The following is a 22,498-nucleotide window of genomic DNA, read 5'->3' on the forward strand; positions in this document are numbered from 1 at the left end:
CAGCAAACGTTTCCCGGCGATTGGTTCGCAAACTATACAGCTCGGCAACTCACAGCCGAAGTACATTAAGGCAATCGTATTGTTTGTGTACTTCAGACATTGAAATGTTTGTGGTTTTGTTTTGTTTGGAGTACAAAACGATTGAAAAAATTGTAAAAGTTTGTGTCTTCGTGAGAGGGGTATGTTAATCGTTTCGCTTGTTTTCGTTCGCTTAATCATACTCACTTCCTGCCTCTCCCAAAAATCATCAGCTAAATATTATTTCTGTAGTAGCATTTGAGAAGGGAAGGATTATAAAAAGTGTTAAAAATAGTAAGACTATAAATTACACATTCCACTTATTGCACATGGGTCACACATGCAACAAAAAATTACACACAATATGTGTAATTACACATGAGGTGGCAACACTGGTTTTGGTTTTTGTTTTTGGGATTTATGGGACAGTCTCAATGTTTTGGTTTTTGTTGTTGGGATTTTGGGAGAGCGCAGAGCGCGAAGCCGCACACACGAGTAGGGTCCCCACTATTTCTCAAAAGTCCACTTACAAGATTTAAAATTGTGTGCAATTTCCTACAAATTCGTTACTTCTCTATCAAACGCCATCCAGTGAGGTTGGGATGGTCTCCTGGAAAGAATAAAGCAACGAAAAGTGAAAAAAAAGAAAGAATATTAAAAGAAGTGAAGTGACAAAATACAATTAAAAAAAGGACTATTAAGGACTTGATAGTTGTGTGGGAAAATAATAATAAGGTGTTAAAATTCTAAAACACAGCCACAATGGGGTGTAACCGCAATGCCCCAGTGCTGGTGTGGCTAGCGGTAGTGTTTGTAGCGTCGGCCGTTATTCAAACAAACGCTGAGTTAACGCCACCATATTTCAATTTAGCCACCGGACGCAAGATTTATGCCACGGCCACGTGTGGCAGTGACACAGATGGACCCGAGTTGTACTGTAAATTAGTTGGTGCCAATACCGAAAACGATCCATTCGATTATTCGGTTATTCAGGGTCAGGTAAGAAGCTATGCCTGCCCAGCGGGGGGTTGTGCGTGCATGTTTTGGCCGTTTTTTTTTAATTTATCTTAAAATAATTTTTGTTTGCTTTGTCGAGTAAATATTTGAATGAATTTTTTGAGCTGTATGAATGGTTCTTGTTTGTTTTTGTTTATCTTCTAACAACAATTGAGTGTGTGTGTGTGAGGTAGATAGATTAATTACGGATTTGAAAACTAAAAAAAATAAAACTAAAAAAAAATAAAAAAAAAAAAATTAAATTAAAATATTTATTTGATTCAAAATTTGTATTAAAAAATAAAATAATGACAATTTGGAACTGAAAATTTTAGAAAAAGAACATTGTTGTTAGATGAAATTAATTATTAAAAAAAAACTTCACTAAACATGTGTATGGGTATTCTGTCTGTATGTGGATGCGTGCGTGCATATGCATTTCTGATCTGAGATTCAGGCTTGTTCATTCTAAAGGGAATATTTTAAATCTATTATTTCTGGATCTCCATTGACTTTATGTTTTGTTTGTCCTTATCTTCTTCTCATTTTTAGGTCTGTGATTACTGTGATCCAACCATACCCGAAAAGAATCACTCACCCGAACATGCCATCGACGGCACTGAACAATGGTGGCAAAGTCCTCCGCTATCTCGTGGAATGAAATTTAATGAAGTCAATTTAACAATTGATTTTGGCCAGGTAAGCAAGAAAATAAAATACCTACAACAGTAAAAAAAAACTGGAGCTGTGGAAAACGAAGAAATTCAAAACCTTTCGACACAAAAATTCTTTTGTACAAAGAGGCGTTGTTGTGGCCCTATTGGCAACGGTAGTGTCATTAAAACAAAACAAAAGCAAGATAAATACTGCCAAACTGCATAGCAAACGGCAAAAAAGGTACAACCTGTTTCGAGAAGGAAATCTTCAAAATCATTTCTGGTACACTGAGGCAAGACAGGGCAATAAGTTTGGTAGGATATGGGGTTTTATGTGAGTGGATGTAGTTTCCTAGGTGGTAACGATGTGAAGAATACAATTTTAATTTTAAAGTTCCAGCAAACGGCAAAAAAGGTACAACCTGTTTCGAGAAGGAAATCTTCAAAATCATTTCTGGTACACTGAGGCAAGACAGGGCAATAAGTTTGGTAGGATATGGGGTTTTATGTGAGTGGATGTAGTTTCCTAGGTGGTAACGATGTGAAGAATACAATTTTAATTTTAAAGTTCCAGAATTTATATTTTCTACCTCATACTTTTTCGATCAAATTTTTTACAGTGCATTTCTTGTTGCCCTAAAAACATGACAGACTCCTGACGAAAGCATGTCTGGCAAAAAAAAAACAAACTTGTAGTTAATAATTTATGACTCTTGTACAAGGAGAAAATTAAAAAAAAAAAAACTGGATTTTTAAATTTGTTTTACATATGTGTGTATGTATGTAATTTTTTTACGTTTAAGTTCCCATATTGAGTAGTTTTTAAATATTATATCAATTCTAAATTCTGTCAAGGAGTTATCGAAAAACATGTTGGGCCGCCGAAGCAAATGCATATCTACAACTCTTTTTTATTTTCCATTTCGAAGATCACATTTTCTTTCAGTTTTAGGGGGAGGGGTATTAACTCCACAACGTCTTTTCTTTTGAAAAACGCAAAGGAAATCAGAAACCCCACAAGTGTTTCATGGCTGGCATAGATGGCCTTTCTTTCTTTCACTCTTTCTGGAATGAAATATGAAGATATTTTCACCACAACATGCCTTTAAGACACACAGACAGACGGACAGAGGCAACTTGAGGGGCACACAGAACACACATATGCCGGCTTATCAGCCGCTAAAATGTTCTTGGACAATGCGTGTCTTATATTCAGCTATGAATTATGGTGTATATAGCTGCGTGGTTGTTATGTGGGACTCTAAAGTATAACAGGAAATCGCTGATAAGAAAAATGAGAGAAAAAAACTATCGCTTATCTCGGTCCTTAAACCGAGATTTACAGAAGAAAGAACAACATGTTTTAGGGTTATATATTTGTGTGTGTTTTTGTTGTTGCAAACTATTTTGGGATTACATTTAATCACTTTCAGTTTACGGAATACGGGAAAATAACGATTTATATTTTGTAATGTGAATTAAATAAAGAACAATATTTCGACTAGATATTTACAGAATTGTTGTACCTCCTTTTTAATTCTAGAGTCCATGGGCTTATAAGAGGAGGTTTCAAATGAAATTTATAAAGTGTTGTAGATTTATTTATTTTATGACATTTCTGAGGCTGGGCTTTTGTTTTGATTAAATAAAACATTTTTGTTGCCAGAAAAAATGAACTAAAAACTGTAAATAGTATTCCGTACAGAGAAGCGATTTATATATTCATGTATTTCTGTAATGTATTCTTTTATGAACAGCATTCGTTGTTCTGGATATTATTTATTCCGATTCATGACTTCATTATGTGCACCAGACAGTTTTACATCCAAACATACTCACATATGTGAAAAAAGAAAAACATATTGGCATGTGGTTAAATAGTCTCATGTTTTTATGTACAAAAATGTACATATGTGGACTTCGAGTTTGGGAGATGACGATGCCATGTTTTTACACAAAAATGGGTTATGGGCATTTGTGTGATTAAGAATCGGGTGAACAATACGAATAATAACTTGAAGGCTTCGAAGTCTCATCCTCTCCAAGTAATTCCATTCGAGGGGAGAGATATACAAAAATGACTATTTCAACTTATTGAAACATCAATATTGTCAACTGACACACGACTTCGATTGCATTCACTTCCGCATCGGCAAACAGAAAAAGCCCTAAAGGTGGGAGTACATAAAGCGCTTACTTGGCTGGCTTCTTCGGAAATGAAGAAAGGAGCCTAGGGCCAAAATCGAACTAAGCCAACCTAAAACTCCTTTGTTCCTCTACGAAGAAGCCAGCCGATGTCTTAAGCCAGCCAAATAAGCGCTTTATGTATTCACACCTTAAGAGAAAATGCCCAGCCAGGAGACTGCAAATAGTACCCTTAAACGATTCAATCTTACTCTGGCATCACCGATCTCTACTCTAAACATTATTCGACAAAATCTCATTCAACCACAATATTCTTAAAAACAAAATCAACAAACATATGGACTGCAAATTCGTTAAAAAATTTACTTGCCCGACGTTATTGAAATTGGATAAACAAACAAAATAAAATTTAAATTAAAAGTTTGCTGTTGGTGTCGGGAGTTTTTTTTTTTGTTAGGTTGCTTTGGTTCTGCATATGTTCTCGTACGTATGTCTGTCTGTATGTCGATCTCTTCGTCTTTGGTGTTTGTAGATAGATTTCAGTTCGGTGTTAATTTTGCGACAAATGATGTGAGTGAGTGATCTCATGTTGTTGATTTTTTTTGTATATTCGATATTATTAGGGTGGCCCATGCAGAAGAAGCTCTGTCACAAAAATAACCACTTTGAATAACTGAGAGAAAAACAGGCCAGAGAGTATCAGTCAGTTGGTCGACAGATATATAATCCAACGTATATCCTTTTATTTGGATATACACCTTTTCGGTATCACAAAAGTAGACCTACATCTTGAATCTATGTACCAAATTTTAAGAAAATCGGAGAAACATATCCTACTGTACAGAAGTATGATTATTCAAAAGTCTGATACATAATTTTTATGTAGCTTAATTTTACAAATGAATGCTCTGTCGCTCTCCATGAAATACATGATGTTTGTGACCCTTGTGGGGAGGCACCAGAAGGAGTAGGCCAATAGAACATATCTTCACGCGAGTTCTAATGTTTGTAAAAATATTGGGATGTGCGAAGTCTGAGGCAATTTGGACACGGATTTTACACTTTAAGAGAGTATTATTTTTAAAAACGTGGTAAACATTTTCCATTTTTTTACCTATTCCAAGTTTGATATCAATCTTTCATGTACCGATTTGGGTCTTTATCAGGTGATATACACATATGTTTTTGTTTTTTTTTTTTAAATTTTGATCTTTTCTGGGGGAGTGCATGGGGGGACCGATATATTCAATTTTCACATTTGTTCTCATACTGACAAATATACTGTGATAAGCAAAGTAAATCGGACAATTTCTTTAAAATTTAAATTTTTATCGATAAAATTTATTTTCTTTTGTGAATGAATAATAAAAATAATTGTCATTGTCTAAAAGTTTGCCAAATATTGTACATTTGGGCGCCATATTGGCTTTGGGGGTGACAAGTTGTAGAATATTTTATGTAGACTCCCCACACTTACTTATTTATATACACAAATCGGTGGGTATTTATATTTATTTGCAAAGCAAAGTAATGATGCAATTTTTGCAAACAGTTTAATTGTTTATGTCTCATCACTTGGCCGTTGCTAACTAGGCTAAATTAATTGTACTGCAGATTAAAAAAAATGTTTATAAACCTTGTGTAAATAATAAAACATTGTATTAACAGCAGAGATCAAAAGTATGCACACTAATGTTAAAAAGAAAAATCAGGTCAACAATTGAACGGTGCTTTGGAAATATATAATTCACGATTTAGTGTCCATTTATTCAAAGAAATAGTTTTTTCCCATAGAATTCTTGAAATATCATGACATATGTACATTGTGTTTTTATATATGACTAGCTGAACCCGATGCGCTTCGCTACCCTTTTGCTTTTGTATGCCTTCAAAATACATGAAATAGGCCGAAAGTATATATGGGAGCTATATCCAAATCTGAATCGATTTCAATATTATTTGACAAATTTATTTTACATTACCCATTTCAACTTTCATTAAAATTGGGGATATCGTGTTTGGTGCACCAAATACATGAAATCGGCCGAATATGTATAAGGGGGCTATATCCAAATTTGAACCGATAGCAATATAATTTTGCAAATAAATTTTATGAACAAATTCCAAATTTCATTGAAATATGAAATCGGCCGAAAATATATATTTCAATATAATTTAGCAAATTTAGTTTTGATTCAAACTCCTCTACACATACCAAATTTGGAGACGGCATCTGTAATCGATCAATACATGTATAAAAAATAAATTTTTGGGGGTACCTCCGATTCTGATCCTATATGTCCCGTTCCAAGTGGAATTTCATAAATTTATATAACCTATGTTACTTTCAGGCGACGTTGTAGTATAGTTAGAAATTTTCAGGAAAATCTGTTCAGCGGTTTTTAGGTCCATAAATTACAAACATACAAACATTTTCCTCCTTTTTATATAGATGTAGATTAACTTAAAACATGAAGTTTTAAAACACATTCTCTTTAAGATTCATAACAACAGTTTTGAGTTTTTCTTTACAAAATGTTCCCACTGCACTGTACCCAACATCTGGAAATTGAGCTTTGCCTTTGATGAGATCATGTTTTGCTTTTAGTTTGGAATTTAGAAACCAATTCAAATTAAATGCAATATTTTTGCAAACATAAGCACAAATGAGGCAGACACTAAACATAACACATTTACAACGGTTCTTGCCCACCACTGCGGCGGAAATGAACTGATATATATGTGTGTGTACGTGTGTATGTACATATGTTCAAGTATCATCATTTCAACAATTAAAATATTTGTACTATATGAAGATGTTGGCTTGTAAACGAAACGAAAACATCAGCGATGGACCGTAATGGAAGTTGGTTGACGATTGTGACTGTAAAAGTCAAACTGATCTAAAAACCTATCTTATATTTTGAAAACATAGATAATTCTGAAAAAAATGACGGCCATATTAATTAGGTACTAAACATTAGTATTTTGAAATAAGCATAAGGTCAGTGAGGTTTTTCGCAAAAATATATCACAATTTGTGTCTTTACTCAAAAGTTCAATAAATGATTATGAACAGACAGATTGGAGTTTTAAGTCTTTGGATACTGAGAATTTGCAACTGGAACACCACGTATCCATATTGATGTGTTGAAAAATAGTATTCGACTTTTTACCTATCATCACTGACAAGTGCACAACCAACCACACGCAACTGCCATTAAATTTTACAGTCCTGGCTCTTTTCCGTTTCACTCGACTGGCAAAATGTGCGAGAGAGATCAGCAGATCTTTTTGCAGCCACAATAAAATGATCTCGGTATCAACTGACGACACCATCTCATCTGAAGAATCGCAAGAATTTCAATGGAAAAAATGTGTCTGGTAATAAATGAAGTCTCTAAAGGCAAAATGATATTTCAGGAGGAAAACAATGAAGACAATGTAGTATAATACGGTACGGAATAGAATGGATCGAAAACGTACACATTATTTTATTTATTTATTTTTATAAATTAAATTACGATCTTCAATTCTGCCGGGCCAAAGTGTTTACATTCTTTGCTATGGAAATACTTTCTTTATTAATAAATCGGTTGGCTTTAGAAATCCTTGGATGGGGAAATCAAAATCCGAAATCAAAATCCCAAATTGTATTCTTTTGATTTATAAAATGTGGGTAGGACCAATGTACAATAAAAAGGTAAGGTAGAGCTACCAGCTGATTACATTTTTTTCTGGCTGTGCCGGATTTCTGCCAATTTTGTGTATGTATTAATTGTTTTGAAAAATAAAATCAAAATATTTTCAAAATCAATAATTGGAAGAAACGTAGATTGTGAGGCGCGCTTTGAATATATTAACCAGTTTAGCCATGAATCATTTTTTCAAATAAAAAGCAGGCACTTCATTCATCTTTCGCATTATTTAAATCATTTTAAGAATGAGGAAAAATGTGAAATAAGGTAAAAGAACAATTGGATTTTAGTTTGACATTGTTCGAGATTCTTAAACATCTTTTACGTATTTAGGCTTTGAAAGCTTTTAAATATTGTCGAAGATTTTGAAATGTTTAAAAAGTTATTTGTTAATTTAATAATTAAAAATGAAAACTGACCAAAAAATCGGAAAATTATGCTAAACACAATAGAAATCACCTTGTTTTAAAAACACCAATGTGGGCTTATTTATATTGAACGATTTTCATAGGGCGAATTTTCAAAAAAAAAAAAAGAAAAAAATGCCAAATTACAGTAAATTCGATTGGAAATGTTCGAAGTAACAAATAGCTGGTGGAGCATCAAAAAAAAAATTTTGTGACGTATAAAGGCCACATCTAAAGGTATCGATGCCAACTTTTAAGCTCTTCTATATTGCGAGTTCCATTGGGACGGACGTGACTGAAAGTCAATATAACCATTATTATAAATAATTGGTAATCATGCTGATGCCTTAAAAATCTACTATGATATTCCTAGCCGTTTTTATTGCCAGACTGTAATTAAAAAGTCATATTTAAAACTTAAATATTCTAATGATTTTTTTTCTGATTATTGGTTGAGGCAGCCGTTTCTTTATTTAATTTCATTCATCGTGATGTATGGCACACATACTCTTGCCCCAGCTTCCATTTGACATCACATAACAGCATGTGTAAATGAGTGAGTGTGTGTTTGTTTCCGCTTAATTCAGATAAGGGTTTCAAAGAAAGCCATGGTGGTAATCAGTTTCAAAATGATTTTTAAAAAGTTCATTATAAAATTTTAAAGTCTCAATACAGAGAGCATGCTTATGTTTATTGTTGCTTTTCTTAAAAGTTTTTTCCTTCCATTATTTGACGAAATTGATCGATATGTCGTACAACAAAAGTACACTTCTACGGAATTTTAAAAACGTCTAAAAGTATGCAATGCTTTTGAAAACTCTTTACAACATTTATTATTTTCACAAAAGACGGAGTTGAATGAAATTGGCTTTGTTTGTTTTACAGCGTCAGCCATAAGATGCTGGCGAATTGAAGTTGTCATTCCATCGTTGAAGACACCACACAGGATATATTCGCGATCTGTATACAAATCTATGACGAATTCATGCTACAAGATTCGTAATGTTTGTTATTTAAAATGATCTATATCTGTCTGCAACACGGTATGGCCTCATAAGAAATTACCTTCCCATTTTCATTATTTTAGAAGCTTCAGCCGGAATCTAAAGTAATTTCAAGGGTTAAGGCGCATTTTCAAACCTGATTATTTGTAATTTGGTATTTTCGATTTTGAGAAGATATAAACCCTTCCTCCACAAACTCTACTTTTCCACTTGGGTTCACATTTTGACGAAGGTCCAATAGGTCGTAACGACCGAGTTTATTGGTTTTAAAAACCCTGACTATATCTTCCAGACAACTTACTGTAATTAACATATTAATGTATATAAAATAACCTCGCAGACATTAAATGATGTACATCCAGGAATTCTGATTTTGAAGGCCACATTTTTCAACTTAGGCTTTCAGAATTTTTTTGACTGGTAGAAAACTAAAGGGTCTTCCAACAATAAAGCGATTTTTAAATGAATGATGCAGCAATTGAATTGTTTCTCTTTCATCACTCGAAGTTTGTTTCTCTTTCATCACTCTTGAATCACTCGAGGATTTTCCTCACGTCAAATACGATTCATCAAGATGGAAATTGACCCCGTCACCGAAAATGATTTTCAACGTTTTCACCTTGTCTCTCCATGTTTTGTTCATTCGTAACTAACCATAACATTATCTACTAACTTCGTGCCTTCTACTAATAAACAATAACAATTGTTCAAATGCCGAAACAATGACATTTCGAATGGCGGCAAATTTAAAAATTGCGTTTTAGTTGGGACACCATTTCTCTGGCAAAATATCTGCACAATGGCACTTGGGGGATTCCCAAATCATAGGCGATTTTCCAATGATTCAAGTACAAAATTCGACACTTTTTTTGTTTTTTCAATTGTTTCCCGCTGTCCAGGTTATTTTTTTTTTAAAAACTCTGTGAATACTGAGAAAAGAAGTAGAAAATGTCAAATATAGAGAGAGTATAAAACCAACTCTGTTGTGGAAATCGGTGATTATATTTTGCATTTAAACACCACAAACCTTAGTATTTGTTGGCATGTCTAACGAAACTTTCCTCGACATTGCAGGAATTTCATGTCGCCTATCTGTTCATTCGTATGGGTAATTCACCACGTCCTGGTCTATGGACTTTGGAGAAATCAAGTGATTACGGCAAGACATGGACGCCGTGGCAACATTTCTCCGATACACCTGCCGATTGTGAGACCTACTTTGGCAAAGACACTTACAAGCCCATCACTAAGGACGACGATGTTATCTGTACGACTGAATATTCGAAAATCGTGCCATTGGAAAATGGCGAGATTCCCGTTATGTTGTTGAACGATCGTCCCTCGTCGACAAACTATTTCAACTCGACGGTGCTGCAAGAATGGACACGTGCCACTAATGTGCGCATACGCTTGTTGCGTACCAAGAACTTGTTGGGCCATCTGATGTCGGTGGCGCGTCAGGATCCGACCGTGACACGTCGTTATTTCTATTCGATTAAGGATATCTCGATCGGCGGTCGTTGCATGTGCAATGGTCATGCCGACACCTGTGACGTGAAAGACCCCAAGAGTCCGGTGCGCATCCTGGCCTGTCGCTGTCAACACCATACGTGCGGCATTCAATGTAACGAATGCTGTCCAGGCTTCGAGCAGAAGAAGTGGAGGCAGAACACCAATGCCCGACCCTTCGAGTGTGAGCGTAAGTATCCGAGCGTTTGGACGTTTGTGCGCGGCTGTAGTTATTCCCCTCCTTCCCTCGTTTAGCTTGCAATTGCCACGGCCATGCCAATGAGTGCGTCTACGATGAGGACATCGATCGCAAGAGCTTGTCGCTGGATATCCATGGGCGCTATGAGGGCGGTGGTCGCTGCTTGAATTGCCAACACAACACCGAGGGCATCAACTGCAACAAGTGCAAGGCGAAGTACTACCGACCAGCTGGAAAATTCTGGAACGAAACTGATGTGTGCCATCGTGAGTATATTCGAACCACCTCTCGCTGTTCCAACTTGAATGTTTTTCGATTTTCGCAGCTTGTCAGTGCGACTTCTTCTATTCCACCGGCCATTGCGAAGAGGAAACTGGCCGGTGCGAGTGTCGCAAGGCGTTCCAGCCACCGGACTGCAAGTCCTGCGCCTATGGCTATTATGGCTATCCCAATTGCCGCGAGTGTGAGTGCAATCTGAATGGAACCGACGGCTATCACTGTGAGGCTGTCAACGGAGAGTGTCCGTGCAAGATTAATTTTGCTGGCCACTATTGCAAACAATGTGCCGACGGTTATTACGCCTTCCCCGAATGCAAAGGTATGTCGAGTTCAGAGTAGGGGTGGATGTGGGTGTGACGGTGTACTTCTTATTGTTTCAGCTTGTGAGTGCAACCAGGTTGGATCCATTAGCAATGACTGCGACCTGGTAACGGGCCAATGCAAGTGTTTGAGCAGCTTTGGAGGCGAGCGTTGCGAGCGGTGTAAGCACGGCTACTTCAACTATCCCAAGTGTCAATGTAAGTTCTGTGTGCTATGAGTCGACCAGGTCGAATAATAAGAATTTTCCAAACGCCCCTAGATTGTGACTGCGATGTTCAGGGCACCGAAGAAGAGGTGTGCAACAAAGAGAGTGGCACGTGTATTTGCCGAGAAGGTTTTGGTGGGCCACGTTGCGACCAGTGTCTGCCCGGCTACTACAATTATCCCGACTGCAAGCCCTGCAATTGCTCTGCCACCGGCAGTACAGCCATCACTTGTGACAACTCCGGCAAGTGCAATTGTCTGTCGAACTTTGCCGGCAAGCAGTGCACCCTGTGCAGTGCAGGCTACTTCAACTATCCGGAATGTCTACGTAAGTTAGAGGAGTGCGAGTTTGTGGGTTGTCGTCTCAATGTCGTTTCGATATTATCTTTCTCTTTGAACAGCTTGCAATTGCGATGTCCATGGATCTGTGGGCGTGACCTGCAATGCGGACGGGCAGTGCTTGTGCCACCCCAACTTTGATGGCAAACTGTGCGACACGTGCAAGGAAGGTTTCTACAACTTCCCCAGCTGTGAGGACTGCAATTGTGATCCCGCCGGTGTTATTGACAAGTTTGCCGGTTGCGGTTCGGTGCCGGTGGGCGAACTGTGCCAATGCAAGGAACGTGTTACGGGCCGTATCTGCAACGAATGCATGCCTCTGTTCTGGAACCTAAACATCTTGAATCCTGATGGCTGTGAGGTTTGCGACTGTTGGTCTGACGGCACCATTGGCACCCTTGATACGTGCGACTCAAAAACGGGTCAGTGTACCTGCAAACCCCATACTGATGGCCGCACCTGCAAGGAATGTAAGGACGGCACCTACGATTTGGACGGCTCGTCCCTGTTCGGTTGCAAGGACTGCAATTGTGACGTTGGTGGTTCGTGGATGAGCGAGTGTGACAAGACCACGGGCCAGTGCAAGTGCCATCCCCGTGTCACCGGCCGCGATTGTACGCAACCATTGACGACGCATTACTTCCCCACGTTGCACCAATTCCAGTACGAGTATGAGGATGGTTCTCAGCCTTCGGGCGCCAAGGTGCGCTACCAGTACGACGATGAAGTGTTCCCGGGCTACAGCAGCAAGGGCTACGCCGTCTTCAACGACATCCAGAATGAGGTGCGCTACGAATTGAATGTTTTCAAGTCTTCGGTGTATCGGATTGTCATTCGGTACGTCAACTTGAACGACTTCAATGTGACCGCCAACATTTTGGTACAATCGGAAAATCCCCTAGAGGTTGATCAGAAGTATGTATAGTAGTGGACTCTTAGGAGAGTAGTGACGATGCTGACATAACGAACTCTTAAATTGTTTTCTTTCGTAGTGTCAAGGTGTTGTTGCGCCCAACCACATCTCCGCAGTTTGTCACCGTTGCCGGTGAAAAGGGCAAGAAGCCATCGGCTGTAGTTCTGGATCCGGGCAAATACATTTTCACCACCAAATGCAACAAGAACGTGATGTTGGATTACTTTGTCCTCCTACCGGCTGCCTACTATGAGGCTTCAATCCTGACTCGTAAGATCCTAAATCCCTGCGAGCTTGGCAACATGGACTTGTGCCGACACTACAAATATGCTTCCGTAGAGGAGTAAGTTTCCACACTTTGTATGTAAGTGGGAAGGTGTCTAACGGTCTTTCTTTACAGTTTCAAACCGGCCGTCCAACCCTATGTCCTCAATCCCAAGGGCAAGCCTACAAATCCTTTGGATTTCTATAACGATCCCGACCACTTGACGATCATCAACCATGTCGGTGAAATTCCGATGCTTACCTCCGATCAGCTGGAACTGTACTATCTGGTGGAGGTGCCGCGTAGTGGCAAGTACATATTCGTCATCGACTATGTGAGCGAACGTAGCTATGCCGAACCCGGTTATATTAAGCTGCGTGTTGGCGATGACCTTGACAATTATGGTTCTACCTCGGTCTATCCCTGCCTCTACTCGATGGCTTGCCGCACCCCCATCATTGACGAGCAAATTCGCGAGAAGGTATTCTACATCGACAAAGAGGAGGATAAGCCCGTGGTCGTTTATGCCGACTTTGAGGAGAACGAGAAGATTGCCATAATTTCCGTAACGGCTATACCAGCCGAAGAGTGGTCCACCGACTACATTACCCCCAGCCCGGTGTGCGTGATGAATAAGAACCAATGTGCAGCACCCAAGTTCCGATCAGTTCCCGACTCGAAGAAAATTGAATTCGAAAGCGACCATGAGGACAGGATCTCCTGGAACAAGCCGCCGTATGCCGTGCTAGACGACAAGGTGAAACTGGTGCACCTGGACAATGCAGAGGAGTCGTCCATTGTCATCGAATCCAAGGTGTCGGAGCCGGGCCGTTATGTTATACTGGTCAAGTACTATCAGCCATATCATCCAAAGTTCAAGGTAATGTACACCCTGACAGCTGGAAAGAACCAGTATGATGGCAAATTCCACATCAACCACTGTCCGTCCAGTTCAGGCTGTCGCGGCGTAATACGTCCTAATGGCGATGAATGGTTCGACATTGAGGACGAGTTCAAGTTCACCATCACCAACAACCGGCCACAGGGAGTGTGGTTGGACTACCTGGTTGTAGTGCCTGTGGACCAGTACAATGACGACTTGTTGGAGGAGGAGACTTTTGACCAGACCAAGGAGTTCATTAAGGAGTGTGGTCAAGATCATTTCTACATTACCCACAACGCCTCGGACTTCTGCAAGAAGGCTGTCTTTTCGTTGACGGCGGACTACAACAGCGGAGCTTTGCCTTGTAACTGTAATTATGCCGGATCCACCAGCTTCGAGTGCCACCCCTTCGGTGGTCAGTGCGAATGCAAACCAAATATCATTGAGCGCCAATGTGGGGCCTGTAAGACCGGTTTCTACGGCTTCCCCGACTGCAAACCCTGTGACTGTCCCAGCACGGCCATGTGCGAGCCCCACACCGGCGAGTGTGTCTGCCCTCCCAATGTCATCGGCGAGCTGTGCGACAGATGTGCCCCTAACACCTACGGCTTCCATCAGATTATCGGCTGTGAACCCTGTGACTGCAACTATTTGGGCATTGTCGATGGAAAGACTCAATGCGACGCCTTCAACGGTAGCTGCGAATGCCGTGCCAACATTGAGGGACGCGCCTGTGATGAGTGCAAGAATGGATTCTTCGATTTCCCCCAGTGCGAGCAGTGCTCCTGCAACATTGCCGGCACAGAGCTAGAGGTCTGCGATAAGGTCGACGGTACTTGCTTCTGCAAGAAGAATGCCATTGGTCGGGACTGCGACCAGTGTGTGGAAGGCACGTACAATTTACGAGAGTCCAATCCAGATGGTTGCACGCCGTGTTTCTGTTTCGGCAAGACGTCTCGTTGCGAAAGTGCGTACCTGAAGGTGTACAATGTTAGCCTGTTGAAGAAGGTCTCCTTGAACACAGCCCAGTTTACGCCTAAGTCGATTGACTTTTCAATTTGGGAAATTCCCCCAGAGGATTTGCTGATCAATGAAACAATGTTACAGGCCGACTTTTCGCTGAACGAGATCGACGATGACTCAATCGTGTATTTTGGGGTTTTGGACTATCTGATGAACCAAAACAGCCACATTTCAGCCTACGGCGGTGAACTGGGTTACTCCTTGTACTACACCACCGGACTTTCCGGCAAACCAATGACGGCTCCCGATGTCATACTGTTCAGCAAGGACAGTGTCTTGGTGCACCAGAGCTACGAGCAGCCCTCTAGCAATCAGATGTTCAAAAATCGCGTAGAAATGGTGGAGAGCAATTTTATGACCCAAGATGGCAAAACTGTTAGCCGTGCCGACTTCATGATGGCCTTACGGAATCTCGACATGATCTATATTCGTGCCAACTATTGGGAACAAACGCTATTGGCACAGCTGTCGGATGTCTACCTGACCCTCGCCGACGAGGATGAGGATGGCAACATGGACGACTACTCATTTTTGGCTGTTGAAAAGTGCCAATGTCCTCCAGGTTACTCTGGCCTGTCCTGCGAAGACTGTGCTCCCGGCTATTATAGGGACAATTCCGGACCTTACGGTGGATACTGTGTTCCCTGCGAATGCAATGGTCATGCCGAAACATGCGACTGTGCGACCGGCATTTGCCAGAACTGCCAGCACTCGACGACCGGTGACCACTGCGAAATGTGTATTGAGGGTTATCATGGGGATGCCACCTATGGCTCGCCTCATGACTGCATGATATGTGCCTGTCCCCTGCCCATTCCCAGCAATAATTTCGCAACAGGCTGTGAAATCTCGGAGTCTGGGGACAAGATCCACTGCGAGTGCAAGCCCGGCTATACCGGACCCAAGTGCGAGTCCTGCTCCAACGGGTATTATGGAAATCCCCAGATTCCCGGAGATTACTGTAAACCTTGTGACTGTTCGGGTAACATTAATCTCTCCGAGCCAGGGTCCTGCGACACAATCACTGGTGAATGCCTGCGGTGTTTGAACAACACATTCGGTGCTGCCTGTAACTTGTGCGCTCCAGGTTTCTACGGCGATGCCATTAAGTTGAAGAATTGCCAGACTTGCGATTGCGAGGAGCTGGGTACTTTGGAGTGCGATCCGTTCGAGGGTAGCTGCAAGTGCCACGAGAACGTGATTGGCGAACGCTGCGACAGGTGCGAACCTGATCATTACGGTTATGACTCTGGGCTAGGATGTCGTTCGTGTGACTGTGGCATTGCCTCGAACTCGACGCAGTGCGACGAGCACACGGGCAAGTGCGCCTGTAAAACGGGTGTTACTGGCCGTCAATGCGACCGCTGTGCCACCGACCACTGGAACTACTCCAAAGACGGTTGCACCCCTTGTAACTGCAACCAAGGATATTCTCGAGGATTTGGCTGTAATCCCTTCACCGGCCAGTGCGAATGTTTGCCAGGTGTCATTGGCGATCGTTGCGATAACTGCCCGCACAGGTGGGTTCTGAAGAAGGACGAGGGCTGCTTCGAATGTGACAACTGCCACCATGCCCTGCTGGATGTCACGGATCGTCTGCGCTATCAAATCGATCCCTTGGTTAATGAGTTCCAATCGGTTGCTCTTGCCTTCTTCACAAGTCAGAAGCTGAGTTATTTCGAAAATCTGACCGATGCTATAGCCCCTGAGGTGCAGAATCTGGATCCAAAGAGTGTCAACTTGGAGCCGTCGCGCATTATGGTTTCCGAGGTGGAAAACGAGGCCAAGCAGTACGCCAAGCAAGTGAACTTGACCTTGGAGAACGCCGAAGAGAGCCGCAAGCAAGCTAGCGGTCTCCTGCAAAACGTTACCAGCATCAGTGATTTGGTAACGACGAGCGTAAACGAAGCTGTCGACGCCATCAATGCCGTGGATGCATTGTCGCGCAACCTGGAAACGGCGGCCAGTACCAAAATCGACTCGGCCCTCCGAGATGCCCAAGGTTTGTTGCAGGCCATCAATGAGACCTCCATCGATTTGAAGCGCAATGGTTTGGTGTTGGATAGAGCCACCGAATTGCTGAATGAAACCACACTGGTCATCTCGCCAATAAATAAGCAAAGCAAGCTGCTGAATTCGCTGAAGGATGACATTGGCGAATTCAGTGACAAACTGGAGGATCTGTACAACTGGAGTCAAGAGGCATCACGCCAGGCTGACGAAGTGGAAAAGCTAAATAATCATAACAAACAGCAATTCGAGAACTCGAAGTTCGATGCGGTCAGTGATCAGCAGAAGGAGGCCGAGAAACACATCAAAGAAGCCGCTGACCTCCGCATGAATGGTCTGTTCGGCTTAACGAACATCGAGGAGAAAATCGGAGACTTGGCCGATGTACTAAACAATCTGCAAGACCTTAATAAGCAAATCGATGTCGCTTTGCCAACATTGGAAGATCAGCATCTCGAAGCTTTGAACTTGACTGAAAAAGCTGAGTTCCGGGCATTGGAATTGTCGAATAGGGCCCAAGATCTCTCTGAGCAATACGCCGCGCTGACCGCATCGTCTGAGCCCGCCATTAAGGCTGCTACAGCCTATAGTGGAATAGTTGATGCCGTAACGTCGGCCCAGCAATTTACTAAAGAGGCCAAATACGCTGCTGGCAATGCCACCAAAATTACAGAGGGTATAGAAGGTAGCGCCGGTCTGGCAGACAAAGATTCGGCAGAGCTTCTCCAGGCGGCCAGGGATTCCTTGCACAAGGTGCAGAGTGAACTGGAACCACGTCTCAACGCCTCCGCCTCCCAGGTGGAAGCCATATCCAAACTGAATGAGAAAACCGAGAAGAGGTTGGCCGATATCAATACCCTAATGAAAGCCTTGCCCGCCGACTCACAACGCGATTTGTGGAAGAACTCGAACCAAAATGCCACCGATGCTCTGGAAATCATGACCGAGGTATTGACTATTTTGGAGCCCGTCGTAAAGCAAACACCAAAGGAGTTGGAGAAGGCCCGCAACATTTCCAGGGACATTGACTCGACCAACAAGGACATCACCCACGTTCAAAATCAATTGGACGCTGTGGAGGAATCGATCTCTTCGCTGCTGGACTTGGCTGAAGGCGTTGAGCAACAGCAGGCTGAAGTTGAGCGAGCTTCCCAGAACGTGGGCGAAGAGATCGAGAATTTGAAACGTCAAATTGAAACAGCCCGTCAAATTGCCAATGACATTAAGGTAGGCGTCAAGTTCGGCACCAGCACTGTTTTGGAATTGAAGGCACCCGAAACTCTGCCCCTTCTGGCCACCCAAACCAAAGTCTCCACCTATTTCAAGACCAACAACACCAATGGCTTCCTACTGTTCCTGGGTAACGACAACAAGACCGCCACGGCCCAACCATCAGCCTCTAAGAATAACGACTTCATGGCCTTGGAAATCGTCAATGGCTATCCCATACTCACAATTGACTTGGGTAATGGCCCTGAACGCGTTACCAGTTCGAAATACGTGGCTGACGACGAATGGTATCAAGCGGTGGTAGATCGGACGGGACCCAATGTCAAGTTGACCATACGTGAGGAGCTGGACAACAAGGAGGTTCAGGAACACGAAACGCAAGAGGTACTCCTGGGAGCCAACAATGTATTCAACGTTGACCGCAACAGTCGTTTGTTTGTTGGCGGATTGCCACCTCCAGCCGATTTTACACCTCCCGAAGACATCCGCACAAGCTCCTTTGTGGGTGATATGGAAGACTTACGCATCGGCGACGAGCACGTGGGTCTGTGGAACTTCGTGAACGGCGAATCGAACAATCAAGGAGCATTCCCACGCAACAAACTGGTCACGGAAGAAGTGCCGCCGACCGGCTACCGTTTCAATGGCAACGGCTATGTCGCTCTAAAGGCAACGCCGTTCAGCTTCAAACAAAGGTCCAGCATCACATTCAATTTCAAGGCCTCCAAGGACACCAAGGACGGCCTGTTGTTCTTCTATGGCCGCAACAATCAGTTTATGTCCGTGGAAATGTCCAACGGTGCCATATTCTTCCGCTATAAGTTGGGCGACCATGTCGTGTCCACCGGTAGCAGTGACAAGTACAACGACAACCAGTTCCATCATGTCGTTGCCGAAAGGGACGGTCGTCGCGGTCTACTCAAGGTCGATGACCAACTGATGATCCAAGAGGAGATTCCAGCTCACGTCGATGATACGATGCCCGCCCTGAAACGCATGTTCTTCGGTGGTTTCCCAGGCAAACGAAACAACAGTCTGATCGTTGAGCAAAACTTTGACGGCTGCATCGACGACGTTACGATATCCGGTGTAAAGGTGGATCTAGGTCAGCACATCAATGCAGTGGGCGTCAAGCCTGGATGTCCCAACAAATTCTCCACGGTGTTGGCTTACCCGCCGCATGAACACGGCTACCTGAAGGCCAACAACATAAGCTCCGACAACAATTTGAATATAAATCTGAAGTTCAAAACCCGACAAAAGGATGGCGTCCTGTTGTACGGCACCAATCACGATCAAAGCTCCACTATAAGTCTGGCCGTGAATGACGGATTCTTGGTCCTGAGAAGCATGGGCAGTGAATTGGTTTCGGATATGCACCGCCTTAACGACGGAGAGGAGCACGTTGTGACGATACTACACGATGACACCCAATTACGGCTGTCCATAGACGACGTGGAGGACAAACGGTAAGTGGTGCAAGGATCGAAGCGGAGCGGTAATTGAAATATGACTTTTGCTTTCCTTTCAGCTTGACTTATCCACCGCAACCCCTCTATATATCCGCGGGATCGGTCTTCTTTGGTGGTCTGCCTGAAGACTTTGTGCCCGTACGAAATGGTTTGGCCAACCAAGCCTACTTTGTAGGATGCATTAGCGACGTCACTGTCAATGGCCAGATCATCAACTTTGCCGACAGCGTGGAGAAGAAGAATGGCAATATAAACGGTTGTCCCAGCGATATATTGGGTAAGTAAGATCCGATTGGTCGGTGGAGATCTGTTATTGAATTGGCCGTTTGCTTATTTTTAGCCTATGACGTTAGCGCTGTTCCGATCTACTATCCGGGCGCTGCCAATGAGTTGAATAAGCCGCCAGTAACGATAATAGGACATGAAGTCCCGCATTCGCCCACTGTCCTGACGACCCACGCACCACCGACAATGGCACCAGAGACTACCACCACTGCCAGGGCCATTGCCACCACACCCACAACTACAACAACCACCACCACGACGACGACGACAACAACCACCTCCACCACTACCACAACGACCACTGAACGGCCATTCATTAAGCCCGACTTATTCGACGAGTCTGACAATGAGTTCGACACAGTTCTGGTCCGTAAACCGGAAATTGCGCGCCCTCGCAATCAACCGGAAGATCCTCGATGCAAACTGCCAACCAATCCTAATTACGACGTTGACTTCTCGGAAGCCGGTTATCGCTTCTTCTCGTTACGGGAGCAGCGCTTGGAAATTCCCAGTTTGAGCATGAAGCTGCGCAAGCACTACGACATTACGCTGACTTTCCGCACAAAGGAGAACAATGGCATCCTCTTCTATGCCGCGGACAAACACCAGAGTGATTTTGTGGCCCTCTATCTGCACGAGGGACGAGTTTTCCACGCGGTACAGCTGGGAACCGAAAAGATCATTGTCAACAGCACTGCCGAATTCAATGACGACACATGGCACACCGTGCAAATCATTCGCACCCAGCGCCGAGTCAGTTTGTTCGTTGACGAAGAGGAACAGCTGCCGTCGTTCGAATTGGAGGAACGCAACATCCATGTCATCAATATCGTCTTCCCGCTGTATGTCGGTGGCGTGCCGAAACATATCGAAGAGATGGCCCACAACAATGTCGAATTCAAGGATGTATCCAAGTTCTTCAACGGTTGCCTCAGGGATCTGAAATTCAATGGCATGCCGCTGGAACAAGAGCCCCAGACATTCTTGGTGGTTCCCTGCTCCGATGAGGTGGAAGAGGGCCTGTTCTTCAACAAGCCAACTGGTTTCGTCAAACTCTTCGAACGCTTCTCGGTGGGTACTGACTTCAGTTTGAGTTTCGAATTCCGCCCACGTGAGCCGGACGGTCTGTTGTTCTCGGTGCACGGCAAGAGTTCTTATTTGATTTTGGAACTGGTGGACAATACCCTGTGGTTCACAGTCAAGTCGGATCAGAAGAACATTGTCACGACCAACTATACCCTGCCGGATAATGGCAGTTTCTGCGATGGAAAGTGGCGCAATGTGCAGGCGGTTAAATCGAAGTTCGTCATCACCATATCGGTGGATTGGATATCGGCTAAGCCGGGTGTTGGTCAAGAGGGCTCCACTGTAACCAAGACCAATCGACCCCTGTTCATGGGTGGCCATCAAGCCTTCAACAAGGCGCCAGGTTTGAAGACGCGCAAGACATTCAAGGGCTGCATGCGCAAGGTGCAGGTGAATAAGCGTCCTGTGCGAATAACCTCAAATCTCATCTATGGCGAGATTTGGAAGGATGTGTGTCCTTCGAATTAAACGAACGAAAAATGTAAACGAGAATTAACACGACAAATAAGAAAAACAAACCGATGACGACCACTGCTTAACGACGAAGGCCGAACGATTTATGACAACGAGACAGAATTGATGCCGAGGATAAATGCCGACAGTCCCTCTGTTGGATACCTCGTACTACTTTACTATAATTTTTTAGTTTATTGTTTTCTTTAATGACAGTTTGAGCCGTAGCACAGCTAGAGGAGCATTGCAGGTGCAGTCGCAGTGCCAGTAGGCTGGTTCGGTGTCGGTTGCGAATGGTCGATATTAATATTCTGAAGTGAGCGAGGTACCTCCAAATTGCCGAGGTTTTAAAAAATACGTTTCATTAATTGGTTCCTGGGCAATGTTTGCTTAAATGGTACACTCCTATCCGTGCAATAGCACACCGATCTTTAGTCATTGCGAGTGCAATTCAATGTGAAACTTATTTTGGATTTCGCGTGCTTTGTTTGCTGCGACTTTACTTAGTTGAGCTACGGTCGCAGACATGTCTTCTATACTTATCTTTTTCTATTTTTGTTTTTTTTTTCATTTACTTTTACTGTTGTTCTACGAATTTTCATACGAAGATGTTTATAGCGAAGGGTTTTAAGAGACAATATGCTCGCTTAAAATCGCTCGCTTGTGTCTTCCGCAGCATAGAACAGCCGGAATAAGGGCATTGTCAATTTCAACTCTTTAACCGCAACCGTTAATCCGTTTTATTTTATTGAGATTTTCAAAATGTGTGGAATAAATCCAAACCGAAAAATACAATCATGTTTATAAATGCCATAGCAGTTGTTTGATGCATTGAAAGATGATTACGTTTGTTTTCTGCCAGCCCAGTTGCTGTTAAGCGAAATTCTGTGTTGCGGGTAAATGCAATTCATAGATCTAGGTCACATTGTTCAAATATCTTTCACACATCATTGGGTGTGTACAGATATTCGAGCCTTGTGGAGAACGCTTTATAATTTGTACTTGTATCTTTATTTTCCCAAATATGTGCCAAAATATATGTATGTGTACCGTAAGATTACTTTTTGCTTCAATAAAACATAATTCATAATAAACGTTGTTTT

The 22,498-nt window shown here is 42.7% G+C and overlaps 1 protein-coding gene across 1 annotated transcript; it reads left to right on the plus strand.

The window, feature by feature from the left end:
- The first annotated feature begins 558 nt into the window (after positions 1–558).
- On the plus strand, positions 559–22,489 carry LOC101897673 (laminin subunit alpha). The gene is made up of 12 exons (XM_005178549.4): positions 559–1,017; positions 1,567–1,713; positions 9,999–10,623; positions 10,689–10,898; positions 10,958–11,230; positions 11,292–11,429; positions 11,492–11,764; positions 11,838–12,690; positions 12,768–13,031; positions 13,089–19,568; positions 19,631–19,848; positions 19,912–22,489. Exons 1-12 carry the CDS (start codon positions 781–783, stop codon positions 21,408–21,410), a joined length of 11,217 nt encoding a protein of 3,738 aa, XP_005178606.2. The 5' UTR covers positions 559–780; the 3' UTR covers positions 21,411–22,489.
- Positions 22,490–22,498: the final 9 nt, after the last annotated feature.

Source organism: Musca domestica, unplaced genomic scaffold, assembly GCF_030504385.1.
Source record: "Musca domestica strain aabys unplaced genomic scaffold, Musca_domestica.polishedcontigs.V.1.1 15, whole genome shotgun sequence".
NCBI lineage: Eukaryota > Metazoa > Arthropoda > Insecta > Diptera > Muscidae > Musca > Musca domestica.

Coding starts and splice junctions, on each gene's coding strand:
- LOC101897673 (XM_005178549.4), top strand. CDS start 781: ATGGGGTGTAACCGCAATGCCCCAGTGCTGGTGTGGCTAGCGGTAGTG. Junction 1,018..1,566: donor ATTCGGTTATTCAGGGTCAG/GTAAGAAGCTAT, acceptor TCTCATTTTTAG/GTCTGTGATTACTGTGATCC. Junction 12,691..12,767: donor CCCCTAGAGGTTGATCAGAA/GTATGTATAGTA, acceptor TTTCTTTCGTAG/TGTCAAGGTGTTGTTGCGCC.